This window comes from Asterias amurensis, chromosome 8 (genome assembly GCF_032118995.1).
Source record: "Asterias amurensis chromosome 8, ASM3211899v1".
Taxonomy (NCBI): Eukaryota; Metazoa; Echinodermata; class Asteroidea; order Forcipulatida; family Asteriidae; genus Asterias; species Asterias amurensis.
This window is the reverse complement of record NC_092655.1, coordinates 17,068,206-17,080,868: the sequence shown is the minus strand read 5'-3', so window position 1 is coordinate 17,080,868 and position 12,663 is coordinate 17,068,206. Positions and strand designations below refer to the sequence as shown.

Genomic DNA, 12,663 nt, shown 5'->3' with positions numbered 1-12,663 from the left:
TAAATGCTAAAATAGTAATTTGCAGGTACATCCATGTATAAGATCTCTTTTGAGTGAGTGTTGGCTATGAAAAGAACAGGTGTTCTCGACATTTCAAACAAACTCTGCTCGTCTTCAGGAGAATGAATTTTAAAACCATGTTTGTAAAATGTTGTCTTTTTAGCTGACTGTGTTTCAAATGGACAAAGGAGAGAACGCCGACTTGGATCTTGCCATCTTGATTGCTTTATTAAAAGGTACGCCAAGTTTGTTTATTTATTTATTTCCTCAAAAATTGAGAAAATAAAAAGATTTATAAATATTACATTAAATATACAGAACACAGGACATAAACACAAAACTAAAGAAACAGGATAACCCTGACACTCTCGGACTCTCGGATAGGCCAACTCAACCGATCCAAGGCAATGTGTCCCTTTAAGAAGACTGTCCGAAGATGAGTTTTCAATGGTTGCCCCTACAACTCAACAAATTTGCTCAAGCTCCTGTTCTCACCTTCACAATCGGCGCTCACTTTTAGCAGTGGTACACTGCCCAAATGCTACAATCCCGGCCAAAATGCTTGGGCTACCCTTTCCTAACGTTACATAAGACCATTCCCTGTACACTTTCAACTGACAATAATCATTCTCTCTCCTGTCCCCCGTCCCCCCGCTCATTGTTGACCTGTAATGCAGAAGACTGTCAATTAGAACCAACATTGAAAGGGGGCAGGGGCCTAACGAGATATGGCCAGGATTGTAGTAGGCACACCTCGACCCTTCCATGCCAAAGACTTGCCAAAAACTTGAACATTTCTGGGTAAATTGAGGGAATTTCCCGTTTCAAAGTTTGAAAGGCAAACTATATATGGATGTGAATATAATATCTCAGCCTCTTTTTACACTTTATCCTGTTTTTAAACAGCTTATCTTTGTACTTGCCTTTCTCAAAATGTCACCTTTTTCGAGTTTGGCTGTTCTGCCATAGAAGGGCCAATCTCAGTTGAGGGCCCAGTTTCATAGAGCTGCTTAAGCAGAGAATTTTGCTAAACATGTTTCTGCTAAGCAAAAATAAGCAGGATACCAGTCACAAATTGTACATGCGACATGGTAGTTTGGCTGGTAACCTTATTCTGGTAAGCATACATGTAGCTACTTTGTGTGCTTAAGCGGCTCTATGAAATTGGGCCCCTGGCTCAGATTTGTAAGGTTTTGTCTTTCAGGACTATTGTAATTTTATATCTAATCATTTAACCCTTGTTTCTTAATGATAGCCCAAGCTGCCACTCCCAACTACAAGTTAGCGTTGGCGTTGTCATGGAATCGGGTTGACATGGCAGAGAGGAAGATCTTTGTAGATGATCAGTATTGGGCGGTGAGCAAATTAAATATTTTTTTACCCTTACACCGATGTGTATTAAGCAATTTTTTCTCTATAGAAAGGTTTGCGGTAACACTATGTAATGACTATCTCTAATGAGTTGGGGTGGTTCTGAAAAGAACCGCTGGTTTCAACTCGACGTTTCGATCAGTATGCTCTGATCGTCTTCTGGAGAAAGCGATCGTCTTTCTCCAGACGTCGAGTTGAAACCAACAGTTCTTTTCAGAACCACCCCAACTCATTAGAGATAGTCATTACATGGTGTTACTGCATACCTTTCTATAACGTATTTGCACCAAGCAAAGTTTCAAATCCTACAATTTAACCTCAGAACATTCCCAAATACTCTGAAGAAATTCCACAGGCAAATCACCTCGGGTGGGATTCATGTAATAAGATGATGCAAATTTTTTCTTTTTGATGATTTGTTATCCCTTTCAACTTGGGCCAATGAAATGTTCTCTGTTGGCAGGACAGACGTATCCCCATACTTTTGTTTGGGCACTGGCCTGGTGACCAGTCTTTTTTCCTTGTCTTTTTCTTCCACTCTGTGCTTTTTAACATGTGTTCTGCGCCTCTGATCATTTTGTATGTAAGGGGCGCAATGTAAATTTTAAATATTAGTATTATTATTATTATCGCTGGTGCCCAATACAATAAATAATCTATGTGGCAACGACCTTTTTTTCCCAAAAACTCCCTTGGTGTCAAAATTAGCTGGAAATGTAGCCCTGGATGTAAGCTTTATAATTTAAAAATTATATGAATGATTGAAATATAATTGTAATTCTATGAATAATAATGAAGTACAAGTCGAAGAGGGTCCCGCCCGCTGCTGGGTTTTGAACCCTCCCAATACTGTTTGGTCCAAAAGAAAATGACCTCAGAAAAGATGGCTCAGGACTTGTGTCCGGGCCTTTATATACGGGCATCGCCCCATGAACTTATTTGAATAACAATACAACCTTTGAATGTATTGTGTGATCTGCATGCCATCACTTAGGAAGGAATGCAATCCCTCTGAAGACTTGTACGAATGTTATGAAATAGAATGGTGTGTAGTGTTTACCAGTTCATTGTGAATAAATAAAAATGCACCAAAAGGGTTGAGTTTAATGAGTTACATTATAAGCCCCTTCTCATAGTTTATAAAAAAATCGAGTTAAAGGCAGTGGACACTATTGGTAAATACTCAAAATAATTATTATTATAAAACCTTACTTGGTAACGAGTAATGGGGAGAGGTTGATAGTATAAAACATTGTGAGAAACGGCTCCCTCAGAAGTGACGTAGTTTCCGAGAAAGAAGTAATTTTCCACGAATTTGATTTGGAGACCTCAGAATTAGATTTTGAGGTCTCGGAATCAAGCATCTGAAAGCACACAATTTCGTGTGACAAGGGTGTTCTTTCTTTCATAGTTATCTCAAAACTTCGATGACCAATTGAGCTCAAATTTTAACAGGTTTGTTATTTTGTGCATTATGTTGAGATACACCAAGTGAGAAGACTGATCTTTGACAATTACCAATAGTGTCCAGTGTCTTTAATTGAGATCTAGGTGTCACATCTTGGAGTAGAGGGTGGTACAAAGTTGAAAAATGAGTGGCTTCGTCACGCGAGTCACACTGGAATGACGTTTTTCTTTACCCAATGTCATTGATGGGTTTGTTTATTTTCAGCCTGGCAGTTTAGATCCATTCATCATGCAAGCTCTGATGCAAAACCAGGTGGATTTCTTGAGGCTGTTCCTAGAGCAAGGTGTCATTATGAAGGACTTCCTGACTGTATCCAGACTACGTAGACTCTACAATTCAGTAAGAATTTCCCCTTCTCTCTCTCTGGCCATGTTTGTTCAGTGCCCTGTATGCAGTAGCAGTAAAAAGTATGGTTGAGACTCTACAAATATCAAGACTTATCTTGTCTTTTACTTAAAAGATCATATCCCTAATTTAGGCTTTTACTCACCGCGAAGTTATTGTTAGAAGGAAATAAACACACATTCTTGTCTCCTTCCCTACTCTCTCTCCTCCAGTTTCGTTTTTTTTTTTTTTTGGGGTGTTTTTGTATGTGTTTTTTTTTTTTTTTTTTTTTTTTTTTTGGGGGGGGGGGGGGGGGGGTTGACCCTCTTGAAGGTGGCTCAAACCCCTTAGCCCCCCCCCCTTCGAAGCTGGTGAACCTGTGTGAAGTGCAGCTAAGGGAACCAGTGACACTAACCTTTCAATTTCATCGTCCCCATATTACGAGCATTCTTTATTTTCTGTTTTGTTGTATTGCAGGTGAGTGGGCACCATTCCCTGAGGAGCTATGTGTCAATGATTAACAACACCAAGGTAAGAGGTCCTGTACTTACTTACGAAAGTAATGCATTTAGAGGCAGTGGACACTATTGGTAATTGCTCAAAATAATTATTAGCATAAAACCTTTCTTGGTGACAAGTAATGGGGAGAGGTTGATGGTATAAAACATTGTGAGAAACGGCTCCCTCTGAAGTGCCATAGTTTTCGAGAAAGAAGTAATTTTCCACGAATTTGATTTCGAGACCTCAGGTTTAGAACTTGAGGTCTCGAAATTAACCATCTAAACGCACACAACTTCGTGTGACAAGGGTGTTTTTTCATTCATTATTATCTCGCAAGTTCGATGACCGATTGAGCTCAAATTTTCACAGGTTTGTTATTTTATGCATGTGTTGAGATACGCCAACTGTGAAAGCTAGTCTTTGGCAATTACCGATAGTGTCCACTGCCTTTAAATACAAACTAATAATATTTGTACTAAATTCTCAAAGTAATGTGTATTTTCTAGTTGATTTAGCCGTTAGTTATCTTATACATGTACATTTGCTTAATATGAGGCCATGGCCGCTGTTGCCTTCATGTTATTATACTGTCCTGGAATTTGGTTGATCTTTATCATTTTTACAAATGGCATTACTCAAGAAAATAATAAGATCGAATATTGAAGTCTTATATAGCGCACGTATCTACCAAACAAGGTACTCGAGGCGCTGAGTATATACAAACTTTCAGAAAGATATGTTATTGCATTGATGAATTCTGAGACCCAATTATTTAGCACCGTATAAGGGTTTACATGTGTAAGGTGCTACGCGTATACAGCAGCCACAGCCAAGAACACCGGGGCGAACCCCTTCTCTTTTCAATAAGTGCACTGGGTTCTTTTGCGTGCGTTACACAACACATGGGACCAACGGCTTTATGTCCCATGTAATGGTCAAGTATCTTGCTGAAGGACACAAGTGTCACGGCTGGGTATTCGAATCCACACTCTACTGATCAGAAACACCAGAGTTTGAGTTCGGTGCTCTTAAAGGCAGTGGATACTATTGGTAATTACTCAAAATAATCATTAGCATAAAACCTTACTTGGTAACAAGTAATGGGGAGAGGTTGGTAGTATAAAACATTGTGAGAAATGGCTCCCTCTGAAGTAACGTAGTTTTTCGAGAAAGAAGTCATTTTCCACGAATTTGATTTCGAGACCTTGGATTTAGAGATTGAGGTCTCGAAATCAAGCATCTGAAAGCACACAACTTCGTGTGACAAGGGTGTTTTTTCTTTCATAATTATCTCGCAACTTTGACGACCGATTGAGCTCAAATTTTCACACGTCGGTTACTTTATGTATATGTTGAGATACACCAAGTGAGAAGACTGGTCTTTGACAATTACCAATAGTGTCTAGTGTCTTTAACCGCTCGGCCACAACACTGGCTTGTGGAAAAAAATTGATTCATCTTGATATAGCATGGTCATAGATTGTGAATTTGTTAGTCGAGATCCAGTCATGTGATGCATGTCATGGCTCAGGGGAAGCTGAAAGAACACAACTTGGTCACCGTGGTCCAGTGGCTAGACAGAAGGACTTGCAATCAAAAGGTTGTGGGTTCAAATCCCACCAATCTTAATGCTGATTTTTCACATTATTTTTGGTCTAGTTACTGAATCACAATTTCTTGATTTGTGCGGGGCCCATTTTTGTGCTTACAGGCTGTATGAAATTGGGCCCAGTTCGAAATAAATATATAGTTATACCAATGGTTGTAAGAGAGATATTAGCTGTTGGCAGCCTGGTGTTTGAATTCCCTCGTGGGATTTTGCTAAGTTCCCTAGACAGGAAGATCATCTAAACAAACGCAATAAAATAAACCCCTCCCTCTCCCGTAAAAAATAAAAAAATAAAAAACAAACAACAAATTGATTGAACACTTCCTTGTATACGTTCCAGGCCAGTCAGCCGATCTTCCTATATCACATCAGTCGTCTTGTAAGGCACCTGTTAGGTTTCCATAGCAACGAGCTGTACTCTAACGACAAACCCTTTACCAGCAACCAAGGGGCATGCTTGGCACTCTGGTCTTTGTCTAGCTTCATGGCAGGTGAGTCTATATCATCAGGGATCAATTTTCATAGAGCTGCTTACCAGAATAAGGTTACCAGCCAAACTGTTGTGTCATGTACAATTTGTGACTGGTATCCTGCTCGTTTCTGCTAAGCAGAAAATTGTCAAGCAAAATTGTTAAGCAGCTCTATGGAATTGGTCTCAGACCAGTCTTCTCACTTGGTGTATCCCAACATATGCATAAAATATTACAAACCTGTGAAAACTTGGGCTCAATTAGTCATCAAAGTTGCAAGAGAATAATGACAGAAAAAAACACACCCATTTTGCACACCTTTGTGTGTTTTGAGATAGCTGATAAAAGGCTTCAGGCATGAAGTCTTTGTTGAGTGAGAAATTACCTCTTCCTCAAAAACTATGTTACTGCAGAGGGAGCCGTTTCTCACAATGTTTTATACTAGTATATACTTATATTACAAGTAAGTTTTTATGCAAACAATTATTTTGAGTAATTACCAATAGTGTGCACTGCCTTTAATACACGTCTCTCTCTGATCTTTTGTTCTGAATAGGAAGTCACTTGTTACAACAATCCCAAGAGGAGTACATCCGATCGGAAAATGGCTATTTAGACACAACCTCCTCTACCATGTGCCTCATGGCTAACTCTGGCATGCACTTCAAGCACCCGTTTAAGGAGCTGTTTTTATGCGCTGTGCTGATGGGCAGGTGAGTGGTGCATTCGGTGTGATCTATATTATGGAGGTTTAGCAGTACGTTCCGCGTGAACTTGAACGTCGGAAAACTGTGTTGTTTAAATCTCCTGTTTTTAGAATACGTGAAGTTACCATTTTTCACGTTATTTACGTCATGCGTGCAGTTGTCATGCCTGAGCATGCATGGGCATGCATGAGCATGCTTGAGCATGCAACTTCACCCAGAAACAACACAATTTTCTGACGTCCATGTTCACGTACTTGCTCGCTTAACGTGCAGCTAAACCTAGCTATTATGTGGCTTGTTGTCCCCCCCCCCCCCCTCCTCAATTTGTGTCTTCATTTGGTTCTGGGAATCTCAGGAATTCTTTAGACAATTTTAGGGGAAAGAGTGCGTTAAAGTGGGAACACTTGGGGGGCGGGGAGGGATGACGACGTCTGTGCCAAATATCGGGAACAGTATAGACCATTTAGACGAAACAAAATTGGAAGCGCCCTCTGTTGAAAAAAAGAAATAACTACTGCGGTGTCTTTGTGCATAATCTAGGCACTGAAGACACTGGCGCGCGGTGCTCAACTCTTGCGCCCCTGGTGCGCGCCCAGATTGGTGTATAGAGTTGTGGTGGCTCAATGCTCAATGGAAGTGCCATGGTTAGGTTTTTGTTTTGTTTTTAGAGATGCAAACCATTGACTGTGGAAGTCCATTTCTTGCATTTAATAGGAGACTTTTGAACGCTAGGTGGCAGCAGACTTACCAGGTAAATGTCCATTGTTTACATAGTTCTGAGCATGCGCACATTACCAAGAACAATGAATTTTACCTGCTGCCACCAAGCATCCCAAAAGTCCCCTAATGGCATGTTTGTGGGGGGCTAGTATGGGGTATGTTACTTTAAAGGCACTGGACACTATTGGTAATTGTTCAAAATAATTGTTTGCATAAACTTTGTTTGTAACGGACAATGGAGAGCTGTCGATAGTATAAAACATTGTGAGAAATGGCCCCCTCTGAAGTAACAAAGTAATTTCTCACTCAAATATTAAATAACTTCAAGCCTGTAGTCTTTTTTTAGGCATCTGAAAGCACACATAATTGAGCAACAAGGATGTTTTTTCTTTCATTATTCTCTTGCAACTTCAATGACCAATTAAACATTTTCACAGATTTGTTATTTTGTGCATATTATGTTGGGTTACACCAAATGAGAATACCAGTCTTTTACAATTACCAAAGGTGTTCAGTGCCTTTAAAGCCGTTGGACCCTTTCGGTACAGAAAAAAAAAAAAAGTTCACAGATTTAAAAATAACTTACAGGGTTTACAGAAGGTAGTGGTGAAATACTTCTCTTGAAATATTGTTCCATGAAATGCTTTACTTTTTGAGAAAACAGTAAGACAATATCAATTTATATATCAATATGGATTTATTTTAAACACGTGTCATGACACGGCGAAACGGGCGGATACAAGGGTGGGTTTTCCCGTTATTTTCTCCCGACTCCGATGACCGATTAAGCCCAAATTTTCACAGGTTTGTTATTTGATATAGAAGTTGTGATACACGAAGTGTGGGCCTTGGACAATACTGTTTACCAAAAGGGTCCAATGGCTTTAAGCCCACTGACTGTGGTCATCATGTGGATGGCCCTTCTTTGGCCCTATCCTCCCTCCATAAATTAAATTTGATTACCCGAGTAGCATGCCTGTGATATTTTTTCACAGGACTCGGGAACGTACACAGTATACTGTGCTTACACACATCGTTAAAAACCAAAATTAATATTCTTTATCCCCGATGCAAATTTAACATCTCTTATATCGTTGCGGTACCCGCTGCCAAAACATAGGATTCGAACTGCCTCTAGCTACCGGGAAACCTCAGTAGTCTAGTTGGTAAGACACTGCTCTAGAATTGCAAGGGTCGTGGGTTCGAATCCCACCCGAGTAACATGCCCGTGATATTTTTTCACAGGACTCGGGGAAAAGTACCGAGTATACAGTACTAACACGCATCGGTGTATGGGTAAAAACCAAAGTTAACATTGATTTATTGTGTTAATCGTAGAATGGAAATGGCCGAGTTCTTTTGGGAACGTCTTGATGACTCAATCAGTGCAGGAATAGCTGCCAGTACAATGCTCAAAGGAATCGCTGCAATATCCACTGACTCTGATGACATCCTAAGAGCACAAAGAGATGCCGGGTAAATATCTGTTATTATTTGTTCTCTTCTGTTTGTTTCACAAACACTTGGACCAGGGCAATGGTTTGTCAGGTTAATTTCTACCGGGCACTCTCGGTGGTCTAGTTGGTAAGACACTGCTCTAAAATTGCAAAGGTCGTGGGTTCGAATCCCACCCGAGTTGTGCCTGGGATTTTTCTTCACAGACCTCGGGTAAGTACCGAGTATACAGTGCTAACACGCATTGATGTATATGGGTAAAAAACAAACTGAATATTCTGTATCCCGATGCAAGTTTAACATCAATCAGTTTAATTTCGTTTCCCAGAATTGGGGTTTTTGTGTTTTCAGATTTTTGCTTTGCTGCTAAATATTTTTTGAAAGTGGAAAAGTGAAGAAAAGAGTGGTCTCACTCTTTGTATTCTTTTTTTGATGCAGAGGGTTCAAACTTTTTCCCTGAGTTTTTTTCTGTATCACACAAAGGTGTTAAAAACTTTTATTTGATTCTAAACCACTTCATTGCAGATGACAAGTTGTCTGCCAAATTGTATGTCCCAATGCTCATTCTGAGAATGGTCGTTGTCTTTCCTATTTGAAGTTATGGTTTTAATGTGTCAAGAACAGTTTTGCAAAATTGCAAAAATAAAACCACGCTTGGGTCTCTTGAATTCATTGTTAAAAGTCTCCACCAAATTTGTTTTAATTCGTCACCAAGAGGGTCGTTCATGACGGCGCACTATGTACAGAATTATTATTACTATCATTACTTATGCAACCAGGGCCCAATTTCATAGAGCTGCTTAAGCACAAAAATTTGCTTAAGCAAAAAATTCATTGCTTAGTAAAATCAGATTACCGGCCAATACTCCACTCAATTGTTATGCTAAGTAAACAACAGCTAAATACTAGTCATAAGCAATATAAATGGCATGAAATTTTGGCCAGTAACATGTGTAAAATAAGCGAGCTATTTTCGTGCTTAAGCAAATTTGTTGCTTAAGCAGCTCTATGAAATTGGCCCCAGTATGTAAACATTGTCACCCTTTGGATTCCTGCAGAACATTTGAGCAGCTGGCCATCAATGTGATGGACGAGTGTTTCAAAACGGACGAGACGTTCACTGAGAAGCTGATAATGTGCCCAATCAAAACTATGTCTGGTAAGAGTGTCCTGACGATGGCCTCGGAGGCAGACAACAGGGTGAGTGGAAAGGCAAAGTTTTAATTTATTTTATTTTGTTTATTTCCTCAAAACATCCAAAAATGGAGAAGATAAAGTATTTATAAAAATTTTATCAAATATACAGTACAAGGGACATAAACCCGAAAATAAAGACACAGTATAACCCTGACACTCTCAGACGACCCCCAGACCAAATTAATATTAATAATAATAATAATAATAATAATAATAATAATTGTGGCTTCTTATATAGTGCACATGTCCGTCACCCAGTGACGTTCCTGGCGCTCTAACATAGTATTTCCTGCGAGATGTGGTACTACGTTTGAATTATGAGACCTAATTCTGATAGCACCATGTAATGCTTTACAAGGTGCTGTGGCGCAATTTGCTGCCGATCGGTGAACCCCTTCTCTTTTTGATAAGTGCACTGGATTCTTTTACATGCATTACATGACACATGGGACCAACGGCTTAACGTCCCATTCGAAGGACGAAGCAATGGTGAAGTGTCTTGCTTAAGGACACAAGTGTCACGGCTGGGGATTTGATTCCACATTCTGCTGATCAGAAGCACCAGAGTTTGAATTCGGTGTTCTTAACCGCTCGGCCACGACACTTCCTTGAAAAAGGAAGAAACAAAAGGATTGTCAAAACGATCTGAGTAGCTGACCGAGAGTATCAAGGTCATCATATTCAAGAAACTGATTTAAAGGGAAGGTACACGTTTGGTAATATTCAAAACAAATATTAACTTAAAAACTGACTTGGTAATTAACGAGCATTGGAGAGCTGTTGATAGTATAACACATTGTGAGAAATGGCTCCCTCTGAAGTAGCATAGATTTTGAGAAAGAGGTAATTTCTCACTGAAATAATAAAATACTAGCCAGAAGACTTTTATTCCTATCTGAAAGCACACAAATTCGTCCAACAAGGTTGTTTTTTCTTTCATCATTATCTCACAACTTCAATGACCAACTGAGCTCAAGTTTTCACAGGTTTGTGATTTGATGCATATGTTGAGATACACCAAGTGAGAAGACTGGTCTTTGACAATTACCAAACGTGTACAGTGCCTTTAATGCGAGGTTAGAGACTTGTAACCTTTTCTCCACTTAAAGGCAGTGGACACTATTGGTAATTACTCAAAATAATTATTAGTGTAAAACCTTTCTTGGTAACGAGTAATGGGGAGAGGTTGAAAGTATAAAACATTGTGAGAAACGGCTCTTTCTGAGGTAATGTAGTTTTCGAGAAAGAAGTAATTTTCCACGAGTTTGATTTCGAGACCTCAGATTTAGAATTTGAGGTCTCGAAATCAAGCATCTGAAAGCACACAACTTCGTGTGAAAAGGGTGTTTTTTTCTTTCATTATTATCTCGCAACTTCGATGACCAATCGAGCTCAAAACTTTCACAGGTTCGTTATTTTATGCTTATGTTGGGATACACCAAGTGAGACGACTGGTCTTTGACAATTACCAAAGGTGTCAAGTGCCTTTAATGTGAGGTTAGAGACTTGTAACCTTTTCTCCACTTAAAGGCAGTGGACACTATTGGTAATTACTCAAAATAATTATTAGTGTAAAACCTTACTTGGTAACGAGTAATGGGGAGAGGTTGAAAGTATAAAACATTGTGAGAAACAGCTCCCTCTGAAGTAATGTAGTTTTCGAGAAAGAAGTTATTTTCCACGAAGTTGATTTCTAGACCTCAGATTTAGAATTTGAGGTCTCGAAATCAACTGTCAACCCGACCACCCCTTTAAATAAAATCTGAAGGTTTAATTAAATAAGTTGGGATTGAACAAAGAAAAAATTACTAGAGTGGGCCTCGAACCAACGACCTCCAAATTAACTTGCAGCCACTCTACCAACTGAGCTATCTAGCCCTTTGTTGGCGGTTTCCCTATTTTGTCAATAACTTTGTTCCAGGGTGCCAGTCAGAAGCCATACAACCGTTAGCTGCCGTGTAGGGTTAAAGAAATAAACACATTGTTTTTTTTTATCTCTTCAGCAATTCATAGCTCATCCTTGTGCCCAGAGTGTCGTCGCCAAGACGTGGTTGGCCGGCGTGAAGGCCAGCAATCTTTTCATCATACTGGGCATCTTATGTCCTCTCTTCATCTTCAGGTTAAAGTTCAACGTCCCGGGCGAGAAGAGACCCAGCAGACTAAAGAAACTCCAGCTGTTCTTCATGTCGCCAGCCACCAAATTCTGGTCGTTTGTGGTGAGTATATCTTTGAAGAACTTGTGGTGAGATGAGCCTTGTTGTTTCAAACAGTATGCTCTGTTCAACGTCAGGAGAACATCTGAACTTTCCTCACATCTGGTTCTTAGAAGAACTGAATGTAAGATGAGCCTCATTGTTTCAAACAATATGCTCTGTTGATCTTCAGGAGAACGCCTGAACTTTCCTCACCTCCGATTCTTAGTGGTGAGATAAATCTCGTTGTTGCAAAGTGTATGCTCTTTGTGTCAGAACTTACCTCACATCTGGTTCTTCGAAGAATCAAAGATGATGAAAATCTCATTGTTTCAAACAGTACGCTCTGCGCTCATCTTCAGGAGAATGTCAGAATGTACCCCACCTCCGGTGGTGAAATAAGTCTCGTTCTTGCAAACTGTATGCTCTGTATGTCAGCACTTGCCTAACCTCTGCTTCTTGAAAAACCCAGATGATGAAAGTCTCGTTGTTTAAAACAGTATGCGTTGTTCATTTTCAGGGACTGTCAAAACTTACCTCACCTCCAGCTCTTAGAAGAACTGGAGGTAAGATAAGGCTCATTGTTGCAAACTGTGCGCTGTGTATGTATGTAACTTACCTCACCTCTAGTTCTTAGAAGAAACAGAGA

General features: G+C 39.7%; 1 protein-coding gene and 1 non-coding gene across 3 annotated transcripts in view; both read left to right on the top strand.

The window, feature by feature from the left end:
- The window catches only part of LOC139940928 (transient receptor potential cation channel subfamily M member 3-like), a 43,706-nt gene that overhangs the window by 15,954 nt on the left and 15,089 nt on the right, over window positions 1-12,663 (top strand). For both annotated transcript variants that reach the window (XM_071937327.1, XM_071937328.1), the window contains exons 10-18: window positions 164-236; window positions 1,256-1,356; window positions 3,044-3,178; window positions 3,641-3,694; window positions 5,614-5,764; window positions 6,300-6,456; window positions 8,509-8,646; window positions 9,684-9,825; window positions 11,826-12,038. In XM_071937327.1, the coding sequence (XP_071793428.1) occupies window positions 164-236; window positions 1,256-1,356; window positions 3,044-3,178; window positions 3,641-3,694; window positions 5,614-5,764; window positions 6,300-6,456; window positions 8,509-8,646; window positions 9,684-9,825; window positions 11,826-12,038 (1,164 nt within the window). The remainder of the gene's footprint in view (window positions 1-163; window positions 237-1,255; window positions 1,357-3,043; window positions 3,179-3,640; window positions 3,695-5,613; window positions 5,765-6,299; window positions 6,457-8,508; window positions 8,647-9,683; window positions 9,826-11,825; window positions 12,039-12,663) is intronic.
- Trnaf-aaa (transfer RNA phenylalanine (anticodon AAA)) lies at window positions 8,733-8,809 on the top strand. Its single transcript has one exon. It is a non-coding gene; the product is annotated as a tRNA-Phe (tRNA).